This window comes from Durio zibethinus, chromosome 6 (assembly GCF_047325235.1).
Source record: "Durio zibethinus cultivar Kanyao isolate XHJ-2024 chromosome 6, ASM4732523v1, whole genome shotgun sequence".
NCBI classification, from domain to species: Eukaryota; Viridiplantae; Streptophyta; class Magnoliopsida; order Malvales; family Malvaceae; genus Durio; species Durio zibethinus.
Genome location: NC_143167.1, coordinates 22,403,617 through 22,417,468, shown reverse-complemented (window position 1 = coordinate 22,417,468; position 13,852 = coordinate 22,403,617). Strand labels below are relative to the sequence as shown.

The window sequence follows — 13,852 nt, the reverse complement described above, 5'->3', positions numbered from 1 at the left end:
AAAAATAAATTAATGAGGATATATTAGTTATTTAACTTTTTGAAAATATAATTTAAAACTAATTACTTCTTAAACCAGTTCTTTTTGAACTGATCATTCTGCATTTTTTTTCTATATTTCAAAATCGATACGTGAAATTATTTTACTTTTTTTTTATATATTTTTAGATATATAACATTCTTTCTTTTAATATATTTAAATAATAAAATTATTTTCATTTCACTCACATAGTGAGTGTGTGAAAGACTTGTTTTTTTAATGTCGCATATAAATGTTTGGTGCTTGAGTAAAATGCAAATGATGATTATTAATGATAGATGAAAACTGGTAAAACATATTTACAGCAATTACTGCAAAGTGCATAAAAGTTCTCCCTAAATTATATTAAAAAAATCAATTGCGAAAATGACTCATGAGTTGTCAATTTTATATATATATATATATATATATATATATTTATATACTAATGGGAGTTATAAAGAAAGAGTGGAGATTTGTACACCATAATTCACTTAAAAATGAAATTTAATTTAATTAAATTAGTTTATATAATTATTTTTAAAAATTAATATTTAATAAATTTAAAATTCAACTTTTAAACACCTACAATCATTGTTCTTATTTTTAGATTCAACTCCTAAGTATAAAAAAAATTCTCTTAAAAATAATAACAACCACTAAGTAAAATCCAAGTTGTAGATGACTCATGCTTTTGGAATGTTGCACACATTCATCAACCACTCAACAACGCAAAAACAGCTTAACTTGGAAATTAAGGCCAACATAATAAAGGTTCTTCTTTTTTTTTAGAAAGAAAGGCAAAATCTCTTGTTTTCTTTTTTAGTATAACGAATTTTGAAGGTGAAATCCAAATATCATGAAACGTGATTTCGTTTATTTTCAACGTGTACACACATACATATATATATATATTTATTTATTTATATACCTATAAATAAATGTAGATTCATATATGAATTCTATTCCAAACCCTTAATTGATTCTTTACGATTTCCTTGTCTCATGAGAGAGAGATAGAGAGAGGTGACTGAGACGAATCATTATTTTCTTTAATCTTACATATAAAATCAAAAGGGATAAGGTCACAATATACAAATAGTCTTTTAATTATATTAAAATAATTAATACGATATTTATATTTTAAAAAATTTTAATATAATATTTTAATTATAAATTTATTAATTAATATAATTTTTTTTAAAAATTTGATTATCATATATCATCATTCAAAATTAGTGATATTAAAAATAAATATCATATTAATAAATAAATTTATAATATTATTATCATATTAAAAATTTTAAATTTTAAATATTAAATTAAACATTCACTATAATTTAAAAATCATTCGCTATGTTAACTAGCTCAAAATAAATTTGCGAGTTCCGGCACAATTCTTTCTTTAAGTTCTAAAAATATTCCCTCTTAAATTTTTTTTTTTTTACTTAATTGTGTCATCTCAATCAGCAGTATCCCACAAGCCCCAACGATCTTTACTTAAACCTTCCCAGCAAGCTCTCTTCTTGCCTTTGAACCAATTCTAACAACCCTCTCCTCTTTCCCATTTCATTTTCCTTTGAATTACAAAGGTAATGTTTCTAATTCCAAAATCTTCCTTTTGGGCCATAACAAAGATTCTCATAACTCCAAAATACAAGCACAAACATCTTTCATTTTATCAGTTTCTTAATTCCTTAATTTGTTAGCTTCTGGCTTTCATAAGCTTTCTTTTCTGTTCAGTTTCTATTTCATTGCTCAATTTCTCTTCCTTTTTGTTTCTATTGAATCCCACGTTTTCAGACAATTAAGAAACTTTGACACCCATTTCCAAAAATCAAGTTGAATGAGCTTTTAATTTTGGTTCTTGTTTGCAGCAGTTGAACAGGTAAAACTCTAAAAATGGCTGCAAATAAAAAACTGCAAAAAAGCTACTTTGATGTGTTGGGTCTGTGCTGTACATCTGAGGTTCCTCTGATAGAAAACATATTGAAATCTCTTGAAGGGATCAAAGAAGTATCTGTGATTGTTCCTACCAGAACTGTCATTGTTCTTCATGACAATCTCCTTGTTTCTCAGCTTCAAATAGGTAAACCCCAAAAATATACTCCTTCACCTTCTTTAATTTCTTTTTCTTTCATCTTCTTTTAATTTATATTTATTTAGTATTAGCAATTTATTGTTTTTGAAACAGCTTTTGAGTTCATAATAAAAGTACCTGTTATAAAGAAAACAAAAATACAATTTTTTGGTAAGTTGGTGAGAATAACATATTTATATTTTAAATTATAATGCATATATATATATATTTGAAATTTTTTTAGGAAATATTGAAAAGTTTTTTTTTCTAATTTTCGTTTAATTTAATAATTTAAAATATGAAACAAATGATAAAAAAGATAAAATATATAAATTAAAAAATTAATTAAAATTTATGTATAAATTTAATAAAAATTAAAAAATATTTGCGTATTTTCTGAATGAATCGTGTTTTCTTATTTTATACTCTTTTCTCGTAGTCTTTGTGCATGTCTTTTTTTTATTATTATTATTATTTTTAAATATGTACTCTTTGATTTTCTCAATGCCTAACATTATTATTTTCTGATAATTATTATATTTTAACATTAAAATTCATAGGATGCTAATTTTATAAACAAATTCAAAATATTTTACTATAAAATATATTCAAATTTTTAAAAAAAATTTCAAATAGTGATGAAAATGGGAGAAAATGAATAAAATATTTCTTTTTTATTTGAAATTGTTAAGTATAGAATTTTAATTATAAAAATTAAAAATCAATATTTTACAACCCATAGGATTATGGGTATAAAATATCATTTGGTGATACATTTGAAAATCAAACTATTGCAATTAATAAAAAAAAAAAAAGATAAAATAAGGATTATAAGAATCGTTTGCTAGTTACGTTCAACTGCATTGAAGGGGAAAAAACAGCTTTTTTAATAAAATGATGGTTGGATGAGAGTAAAGCCAAGATTGCGCGGAAGGTGGAACCAGGTGACGTGTCAAAGTCAAACACTGCGGCAGGAGTTTGGTTTTGGTTTGGTATCGTTGTGAATTTGGTATTTAATGTTTAGTTTTATTTTATTTTATTTTAATTTATTGAATTTGAGAAAATATTTGAATAAATTGTTTTTTTTTTTTTGCAAAAATTTGTTTTATGTAAACTTTTAAGAGAAAGTAGCAAAAGTTTTTTTATTATAAGATAGTAGGGTTCGAATCTTTTTATTATCAAATCTTTTGAATTTTAAATATGTAATGATATTATAATAGAGTGGATGAATAGTATTGTGTGATAATATTATTAAAAGTATTTCGAAAATATGAAAAATATTAATTTTTTTATTTTTCAATAATTTTCAAAATTTTTATTTATTCACTTCCATCAAATTTGAAAATTTTCGAAAACTTTATTTTCAATTTTTTGTTTTTACAAAAAAAAAACAATTTATCAAACACATTTTTTTTTAATTTAAAAAAAATGAAAATAAAAACATAAAACATAAAAGAAAAAAGAAAAAAAATCAAAAGATCACGAATAAATTGCCACAACAAAGACAATAAAAAAGATAAAGGAGGAGGATTTGCCTAAACAAAAACAGTCATTGCCTAATTGCACATGTTATTATTTTTTTCATAAAATAATGCCGATATTATTTAATTAATTCTCATGTCATCTTGTTTCCATTTTCTATTTTATTTTTTGATTTTCTGACGAAATACCATTATACTTATTGCTTTTATATATATATATATATATATATATATATTATAAGTATTAATGATATTCACCTTTAAAGTATCCAATAAGAGAAAATAAATTCTGATCCTGTATAAAACTTCTTTCAATCATAAATCATCTGCGATTAGATAACTTTCAACTAATATGATAACGAAAATTCATCTTTTTTTAAGAAAAATAAAATGATATAATTGAAAAAAAATACTAAAAGAAGTATATGATTGACCACCTTTTTGTGAAATAAGGAGCGTGTGCTTTCATGCTACAATGATATTAATAATTTGTCGAGTGTCCCATTATACATGCTATCAATGTTGACAGAGGACCGCCAACTGTTTTATTTATTTATTTATTTTCTGGAATTTGACACCAAATTTTGATTTTATATTAATTTACTATTTTATACAGTTAAGGCTCTAAATCAAGCAAGATTGGAGGCTAATGTTAGAGCAAATGGGGAGATAAAGTACCAGAAAAAATGGCCAAGTCCTTTTGCATTGGCTTGTGGGTTGATGCTTTTGTTGTCATTTTTGAAGTATGTCTACCATCCTTTGCAATGGCTAGCCGTAGGAGCTGTGGCTATTGGCATCTGCCCCATTCTTTTGAAGGGCTATGCAGCCATTACCAATTTCAGGCTTGATATCAACATTCTCATGCTAATAGCAGGTAATTAACTTTACAGTGTTCTTCTTTGATACATGAAATTCGGATTTTTTCCTCTTTATCCAAATCCCCAATGTCTAATTTCTCCGATCAAGCGCAATTCGGAGGAAGAGCCGGATTTGACAGATAAATCTTTTATTTATTTGGAAAAGAATCTAATTATTTAAACAAGCACACATGCATTTATTATTGAGTAGAAAATGTATTTGGTGCTGCAACTCATAAATTTTGGAATTAAGTACACTTTTGTCCCCTAAATTATTATACCACATTTTTTAGTTTGATATCTAAAGAATAAAAATTTTCAATAAAATACTTGCAATTCAATTTTGAAAAGCATATTACCTCATGAGTAAAACTGTTAATCAAAGTTAACATGGCTTAATGAGCCAATAGTAAGCCACCAATTGTCATCGGCGGCACTCGTCCTCATTACTACGTTAGTACGAACAGAAAAACTTTAAATTATTTAATCAAAACTTTTAAAAAAATTAAAAATAAAAAGATATATCGAATTTTTTATAAAAAAATTCTAAAAAATCAAAATAAAAAAATAAAGAATTTGACCAAATTAAAATATATAGAATTTTTAAAGCATATAAATTTTTTTTAAAATTCAAAATTAAATTTGGAATTTTTTTTTTAAAAATTCAAAATCTTCAAAACTTCTTTTAAAATATAAAATCAAGAAATTTTATTTAAAATAAAAAATAAAAAATAAAAGGGAAGCCCTAGAGAGAGGGGAAAGGAGGGATGGGAAAGAGAGAGAAAAGGGCGGGGAAGTGGTTGCCGCCACTCGCCGCATTGATTGTCTTAAGGTGGATTGGCGGTCGATCTACCTCATGGCGGCCAGATCGACTACTGGCTAGCCTTCCTTCTCCCTTATCCCTTTTCTCCTTCGATTCCCTTTCTCTCATATGTTTTTATAAAATCAAATTTTCAATTGTCAATTTGATCGACCTGAGTTAGATCCGTCACCAATCTGCCTTAGGTCAGTTAGGCTGTCCCTCTTCTCCTGTTCCTCCCTTTTCTCTTTCCTGTCCTCTATCTCTGATGAAATTAAAGTTCATAGACCTAATTAAATTTTTTTATTATCTAAATATCAAATTAAGAAAATTGATATAGTACATGAGGCAAATGTGTTTTTACCCTAAATTTTATACTAAGACCACATGTATTTAAGATTAAGCGTAATATTCACTTGAATTTATAATTAAAATAGTTGGTTTATGCAATATTTTAAGATATTGTATTAAGTAAGTTTTATATTTAAATTTAATATTTATAAGTATAAATTATGATATGATAAAATAAAATAATATTATAAACATGATTAAATTAAATAATATCATCGTATTTGTATTTGATGTATATAAGATAATGATATGACAATTTATTTGTCAAAATTATTCTTTTTTAAAATTTATATAATTTAAATTATTGATATAATTTTTAACGATATAATTAGATATATAAATTTAATTTTATGAATTAAAAAAATTCTTTTTATTTGGTGAAGGTTGAATAATTTTATACCAAGAGAATATTAATTTTTTTGTAATCTCTATCCCTCTTTTAAGAACTAATTCAAATATAATATAAAATAATTATAATTATATTTTATCAATAATCATATATATCAAATATGATTGTAACATTTTTTTTATTCTCAAATTATGACTTTTTTTTGTAAAAAATAGTTTTATTCCGCTAAAAATAAACTAATATTAGTGGAGCGAAAGAAGTCAGAAGTGTGATGCTTTAATTATTAGCTCCTTTTGCTTTTTTTTTTTAATTGTTTTTATTCTTTACTATTAAAGAATTTTTACGTGATTGAGTGGCTTTTTGAAAAGTGAAAGATACCTTGGATTTGAAAATAAATATGTGGGACAATGCTTCTATAAATTTCATTGTTTTATTCTCAAAACTAGACTTGCTTCGTTTATGATAATTTAGTTAAATATAAACCGCATATATGCAGCAAAATCATAAAAACTTTGTGGATTTATCTGTGCCTTTGTTTCTTTATTGTTGTCTTTTCCTATGTTTGCCTTTATTTGTGGATTATCTTTTTTTCTTTTTTTAGTAAATAACTTAGTGGCTTCATAATCACTTTCTTGAGGTGGAGTCTAACCCTTCGAAATGCAACCCTTCCTTTCAAGTAAAGGTTAGCTCTCTCGTGATAAAAAGGTATAGTAGGAAGGAAAGCCAATGTCGCTCTTTTATTGAGTTTGAGTAATTAAAGTTTGAAAGTAGGTTATTTGAGTTTTTATCATTAAAATTGAGTTATTTCGAATTTAAATTGTTCATTTTTTATGTCATTTAAATTTAATTAAATTATGAGTTGTTTCATTTCGTGCATTTTATATTATTTAAAATTGAACCGTTGTGAATTTAAATTAAATAGGTTTAAGTTGGGTCAAATTTGCTTTTGAATAGATTATGCAAGTTTTTCAAATTTAGTTTAGTTTTATAGATTCAATATTAATGTATTTGATCATGTGGAACCCCATAATTCCTATCCAATATTAAGCTCTGGATTTCAGTTTAATTCAAATGATTCATGTTATATTGACATATAATAAATCTGAAATGCAAATATTGACATCGACAATTCGTTTTTTTTTTAATACTCAAACTATAGCTTCCTTTGTATAAAACAGGAAAAAAGAATTTTGCAGTTACTTATTCCCCCCTAGGACTAAAAGACTAGTCTTATCGGTTAAGGTTTACTAGCGATAGTCGGCTTTGGGGTAGCGTCCATTCATAGCTTTCTATGGACAATAAGAAACCTAAAGAAAAATACAATTTCAGTCCCTTTATATTTCCCATTAGTAGTTGATTTGTGAACCCCAACCAACTTTCAGTTTTTCTCTGCATCTTTCCTCCTTTTTCCTTTTATAAATTGTTATCTTAGTTTGACAAATGCTACAAAAATGAGGCCAAATTTCCTATGCCAATTTGGATGCCTTTACTTGAGTTTGGTTGAGCGGTTCAACTTTACAACTCACAACTTTGCTATGTTTCCACCTGGTTTGTTTTCATCACGCTTTTGAGCTATCTGATTTGTCCAATCTAGCAACTCAAATGCCAATCCCTCGTCTCAACTCGAGGTGGCAAATGGGGGCTTCCGCTGGATTTGAATTACGTGGAATTTTGATTAAGTTAGATTCAAATTATTTCACTTTTAGGTTAGGTTAAAATAATTTTGTTTTTTAATATTAAATTCAAGTTACTATCAAGTTAATTTTAGATTTGAATTATTTTGAATTCGTATTATTTTAAGTATGGATGAATTTCAAGTTTAGATTCATTTTATCACCTTTAATCTCAACCCAAAAAGAAAATGTAGAAATTTTAGTATATTTACATAAATACGAAAAGAGTCAAGGAAACGTAGAAATTTTAGTAGAAATTCTTGTTGTTTGGTTGAGAAAAGAAAAAAAAATTTTAAAATAGTTTTGGATTGAGGGGAAGGGAAAAAGCAGAAGATTGGAGGGAGAGGCATGATCTTTTGCAGGGATAAAGGAGTGGAAAAAACTTAAATAATTTCTTCTAGATTTCTTAAAATAAAAAATTTGCTATTCCTCCAAATTGTAATATACTGGGAGATAATTTTATAATTAATTTGTTGTAGAAAATTACAGCCTTTATATTTGTCTCAAAGTATCTTTTTGAATGACGTGCTTAATTGTTAATTATATAATAAGTTATCATTGTATTTTCTTTTCTTTTTTACCTTTATAATTATTCAAATAAAAAAGCAGTCAAGCATCTGATTCCATAGTAGGTGCATGTGTCCTTTTGTTTAAAGAGCTGGATCAAATCATTGTCACCTTCCTCAAATCCAATCACAAGAAAGAAAAAATAAATAAATAAAGTGGGTGTCCAAAATCCAAATCCCTCCTTTCCTATCCAATGTTCTGGAACATGTTATAAAAATCTGGTCTCTGTGATTTAAAAGATGTGACAGAAGAATATAGGTGAAGCTGGCATTGATTCATAATTGTAAGTTACTTTAACGAAACAAGCTCAATTAGATGCTAGTTGTTGTGTGTTTTAGGTTTTGCAGAAAAGAGGTTTCATTATTTGAAATAAAATTTCCAATTCTTTACCTGCATTTCAATAATTGGGAAATATGGAATTGCGCACACAATCATATAATAAACTTTTGAAAACTGTTATATACACTCTTTAAAAAAAAAAAAAAACTACATTTTGAAAACCGTTTTTAAAGAATGTAAATAGCATTTTCCTTTACTTTTCTTTTGACTATATTTTTCTTGCAAAAGCAAAAGAAAAAAAAGGGCAAAAAAGGCATTTAAATATATGCAAACATAAAATACTCATTTTTTAGAAAATTAAAAAAATAAAAATAAATTTTTACAAAATATCAAAATATTTCGTAAGTTTACAAATAATAAAATTCGAATTCAACTCTTGGATTATACATTAATTGAGCCATAAAGAGAAGGTTATACATTAATCGCTGAACGGGTGCATTGATTCTATAGTTCATTCATCTTAAAACAGTTCTGTTATTTGTTTTACAGTGATAGGAAGCGTTGCAATGAAAGACTTCACCGAAGCCGGGACTATAGTCTTCCTGTTCACCATTGCGGAATGGCTTGAGTCAAGAGCAAGCCATAAGGTCTGCTATAAATTGCCTCTCTCACAGCATTGAGAATATACCTAAAATCCTAGTAATCTAAACTTTATAATTGTAAATAATATGGCTAGTGGCCAGCATATGCAACCAATTCTGTTCAAACATAAAAATTTACGTGCTTGTTATCAGCTTGGCAACTCTTCCTCCCTTAGTTTTTGACTTGGGTTTTAAGTTTAAACTTTTCCCGTCATTGTTGCCTTGTATACTTGAATTAATAAGTTGATAGGCTGAAAACATCTAATTTTTTGTTCATTGATTATAATATTATATATATATGTAACATGTTCAAACTTAAGTTTAAGCATGATGTCTCAGGCTACAGCTGTTATGTCAACATTGATGAGTATAACACCTCAAAAAGCAGTCATAGCTGAGACCGGAGAAGAAGTGGATGCCGATGAAGTCAAATTGAACACTGTTCTGGCAGTTAAGGCTGGTGAAGTTATACCCATTGATGGAATTGTTGTGGATGGGAAATGTGAAGTGGATGAGAAAACCCTGACTGGTGAATCACTTCCAGTTACCAAAGAAAAGGATTCACCAGTTTGGGCTGGCGCCATCAATCTAAATGGTACTAACTGATCAGTTAATTTTCATCTTCTTTAAAGTCATGAAATTTTGGTGCCGATAGGCTTGTTCTGATTCTATACACAGGTTACATTAGTGTAAAAACTACTGCTGTAGCTGAAGACTGTGTAGTCGCTAAAATGGCAAAGCTGGTGGAGGAAGCTCAAAACAGCAAATCTACAACCCAAAGATTCATAGACAAATGTGCCCAGTTCTACACCCCAGGTTTGTTTATTTTGATCTAGATTTAAAAGGTTTCCTTTTACCATCTTTGTGCAAGAGACTAGAGAGAATCAATTAGGAAACACTATCACTAAGATACATTGAAGTTGCCTGTGATTGCAATGCAGCTTCTGGTTTTCTTCAGTAAGTGCAAACAGAATACTACTGATCTTGTTTTTATTGGTAATTATTTGCAGCAATTATAGTTGTATCGACCGCCATTGCTGTGATTCCAGCTGCACTTAGAGTGCATAACCTTCAGCACTGGTTTCACTTGGCATTGGTTGTGTTGGTGAGTGCATGCCCATGTGCGCTTATCCTTTCCACTCCTGTCTCAAGTTTTTGTGCACTTACAAAAGCAGCAACATCAGGACTTCTAGTTAAGGGGGCCCACTATCTTGAAATTCTTTCCAAAATTAAGGTCACAGCTTTCGACAAAACTGGTACACTAACCAGGGGTGAATTTGTTGTGACCGATTTTCGATCTCTTCGTGAAGATATAAGCTTGAACACATTGTTTTACTGGTATGAGCTTCATGCTTTTCCCTTCACTTTTCTATGAATAATGTTACTTTGATAAAAAGTTGTGAATGTAAGACAGCAACATCAAACATAAAATTAAAAGTATCCAGCCACTAATACGATAAGAATGTATTTATTTATTCCATCATATGAAAATCATTTCAAATCTTTGTTAAAAAAAAAGGAAAAGAAATGAATGTCATTCAAATCACTTTGAATTTGTAAAAGAGGTCCATTTATGCAGTGATATAAGACGTCATTGTTCAATTAAAAGTTTCAATCACACCAATATTATCCAATCTAACAACATTGGTGAGTTTCCCAAAATTTTGCAGTTCACTGGATGTTAATATGTGTTAAAATATTTTTAAAGGGTTTCGAGCATTGAGAGTAAATCAAGTCATCCGATGGCAGCTGCACTTGTAGAATACGGAAGATCACAATCAATTGAACCAAAACCTGAAACTGTGGAGGATTACCAAAATTTCCCTGGAGAAGGTATTTATGGGAGAATTGATGGAAGAGATATTTACATTGGGAGCAGAAAAGTATCAGTGAGAGCCCATGGAACAGGTGAAAATTTTTGCCTCCTATAGCTTCAGCTGGTTTAATAGTCAGGGCCTCCAGGGTATATAGTTGTTTCTGCATTTTTATTTTTATTGCTTCTCCTTAAATCCAGACTGTTAAGCATTCTGCTTTCATGTTCTAATGCGAATATTTTTGGACATATAGTTCCAAATCTAGAAGGCAATACGATGGAAGGAAAGACCATTGGATATGTATTCTCTGGAGCAACCCCTGTTGGAATCTTCAGTCTCTCAGATGCTTGTCGAACTGGCGCTTCAGAGGCTATCAATGAACTAAAGTCAATGGAGATAAAAGCTGCTATGCTTACAGGAGACAATCAAGCAGCAGCCACACATGTACAAGAACAGGTGTGCTTCTAATCTAGAACCATAATATACCAAGTCCTGTGCAGAAATTCTGTAGAATTGTTTTTCTTTGTATTTGATCTTCTATTTAACTTAAGATCGAAAATTTAAATCTGAGTTAATAAGAAAATATCAATTATAATATTATATTACTTGCAGCTGGGGAATCGTCTAGATGTAGTGCATGCAGAACTTCTTCCTGAAGACAAGGCAAGAATAATCAAAGAGTTTAAGAAAGAGGGGCCAACGGCAATGATTGGAGATGGTGTCAATGATGCACCTGCACTTGCTACAGCTGATATTGGTATCTCAATGGGCATTTCGGGTTCAACACTTGCAACAGAGACAGGGCATGTGATTCTAATGTCAAATGACATTAGAAAGATACCAAAAGCTATCCAACTCGCAAGAAAGGCGCATAGGAAAGTGATTGAGAATGTCATTTTATCAATCAGTACTAAGGTGGCTATTCTTGCATTGGCATTTGCTGGTCATCCACTTGTGTGGGCAGCAGTTCTGGCAGATGTCGGCACATGCTTGTTCGTGATCTGCAATAGCATGCTTCTTTTACAAGGAACACACAAACACGCAGGAAAATGTTGCAAATCTTCAGCTACATCGCATACAGACAAACATGGATGCAAAACTAGCCATTGCCATTCATCTAATAACCATCAACATGCTGGTATAGACAAAAAGGTCCAGAAGGCGTGTGAACCCCAAAAGTGTTCCTCCCATACGTGTGCCTCAAGAAGTCAATCTAGCCCTTTCAATTCAGATTCATCTTCAAATTCATGTGGGAGCAATAAATGTGCAGACTCAGCAGGGATACATGATGCTTTTGTTGGCCGTGAAGCAAAGCACTGTGACCTGGGAAGCTGTAACAGGGTCAATCACAGAAATGAGGCTCACAATTTGCCCAGCAATTGTTGTTCAGGCCATCGCAGGTTAGGCTTGTCCACAGAACCTAATGATCTCCATGGGGCAAAGCGCTGCCACGAAGGGGATTTACATCATTCCTCTAGTCCAGAAGAAGACCGGAAAGAGACAAAAAATGATCATTTTTATTCCACTTGCTGTGGTGAAAACCACAACGATTCTGACCTTAAGGCTCTAGGAAACTTTGTAGAGCATAGTTGTTTAGAAAGTCCAAATTCCAAGGCTCATCCTAGTTCACACAAGTGTTGTACAGACTATAATAAGCCACCTCACATTGCCGTTGACATTCCAATGAATCCAAACCGTGAGGCTACGCATGCTTGTACGAGTCTGGAGAAGAGAGAATTTGGTGGTTGTTGCAAGAGCTATATGAAAGAATGTTGCGGTAAGCATGGACATTTTAGATCTGGCTTTGGAGCAGGCTTGACAGAAATTATCACCGAACAGACATGTTTAGATGTTTCGGGTACTAGAATTAAGGATAAGGAAATTTTGACTCAGGGGATGAATAAAAAATTCAGAATTAAGAATTGTTGAAAGAAATGGAAACTATCATTGGTACTTACAATTAAGAATGTTTTGGCCGTGTTTGAATATGTCATCTATTCAATTGATCATTATGGTATATATATAAGTTGGAGGATATGTGAGATTGCTTTATCTCACATGTAAATTTATATTCAACTATTACACCAGAAAACCATGATTTGGTCTTCTGTAGTTTGCTTGATTTTCTGTCAACCGATGGTGATTGCCTTATATCTCCTTTGCATGCCCTTGCAAGAATAAAAATCTTTGTCGAGCAAGTGGTTTAGTTAATCCAACAGCCAGTTGATCATGAGCTAGAATGTAAGAGGCCTTTAATGTATCATAATTAACAGTTTTTTAACAGAATGATAATCTAAAGCCAAATGCTTAATTCCGGAATGAATAACAGGGTTTGCAGTGAGATATATTGCAGCAATGGTGTCACAATGAAGAGTAGGAGGACATATATTTTTATTGTGATCCCACTAGCTTTCTCTATTGTACGTGTCGAAAATGGATCCGGGTGTAAGCACCTGAAAGACAAAGAAAGACGTCAAGACAAAAGACGAAGATTGGTTCTGCTTTTGTTCTCGGACACAAGTCAGTGTTGGAAGAAAGAGGAGGTGAGCAAAGCTTGGAGCAAGGATGAGGAAAATAAGAGAGTGAGTGGCTTGAAGTTACCCGGACAAAAATATGACCTTCATACCTAAGAGCAAAAATAGAGGATGACGTGGTCAGCGGGTCCATCTGACATGGCATTAGTTCGACTTTATGTGGCATGGGTCCCGCCAATGATTAAATGACATGTGCATAAGATGATGTAATTGACAGGGGGTGCCAGTGAGCGTTCCCTCCCCCTAATTTTGCGGACATCAGTCACGTTTAGGGTGAAACAACCGTAATCGTTTATGTCCTTTCCAAGGCGATTAAAAGACAACAATGCCTTTGGGGAGTAAAAGATCATTATAGGTAAGGTAAAAGACTATAATACCCTCATCAAGGACTTATCGCTGGGGCATACAT

The 13,852-nt window shown here is 30.3% G+C and overlaps 1 protein-coding gene across 3 annotated transcripts; it reads left to right on the top strand.

The window, feature by feature from the left end:
• Positions 1-1,546: 1,546 nt before the first annotated feature.
• On the top strand, positions 1,547-12,978 carry LOC111286487 (putative inactive cadmium/zinc-transporting ATPase HMA3). 3 transcript variants are annotated; one of them, XM_089762285.1, is made up of 10 exons: positions 1,547-1,610; positions 1,899-2,107; positions 4,196-4,453; positions 9,004-9,101; positions 9,435-9,690; positions 9,774-9,911; positions 10,106-10,433; positions 10,804-11,003; positions 11,163-11,365; positions 11,522-12,978. In XM_089762285.1, the coding sequence occupies exons 2-10, from the start codon at positions 1,921-1,923 to the stop codon at positions 12,836-12,838; spliced, it is 2,985 nt and encodes a 994-aa protein (XP_089618411.1). In that variant the 5' UTR covers positions 1,547-1,610; positions 1,899-1,920; the 3' UTR covers positions 12,839-12,978. The 3 variants fall into 3 exon arrangements, with proteins under 3 accessions (XP_089618411.1, XP_089618412.1, XP_089618413.1); XM_089762286.1 differs by having other exon boundaries at positions 1,896-2,107; XM_089762287.1 differs by lacking the exons at positions 1,547-1,610; positions 1,899-2,107; positions 4,196-4,453 and adding an exon at positions 7,284-7,483.
• The last annotated feature ends 874 nt before the right edge of the window (positions 12,979-13,852 follow it).

What these genes read in the sequence shown, in the direction of transcription:
- LOC111286487 (XM_089762285.1), top strand. Translation starts at nt 1,921, where the DNA reads ATGGCTGCAAATAAAAAACTGCAAAAAAGCTACTTTGATGTGTTGGGT. An exon ending in TGCCCAGTTCTACACCCCAG is followed by an intron (nt 9,912 to 10,105) that starts GTTTGTTTATTT and finishes AATTATTTGCAG; the next exon opens with CAATTATAGTTGTATCGACC. An exon ending in TTGAACACATTGTTTTACTG is followed by an intron (nt 10,434 to 10,803) that starts GTATGAGCTTCA and finishes ATATTTTTAAAG; the next exon opens with GGTTTCGAGCATTGAGAGTA.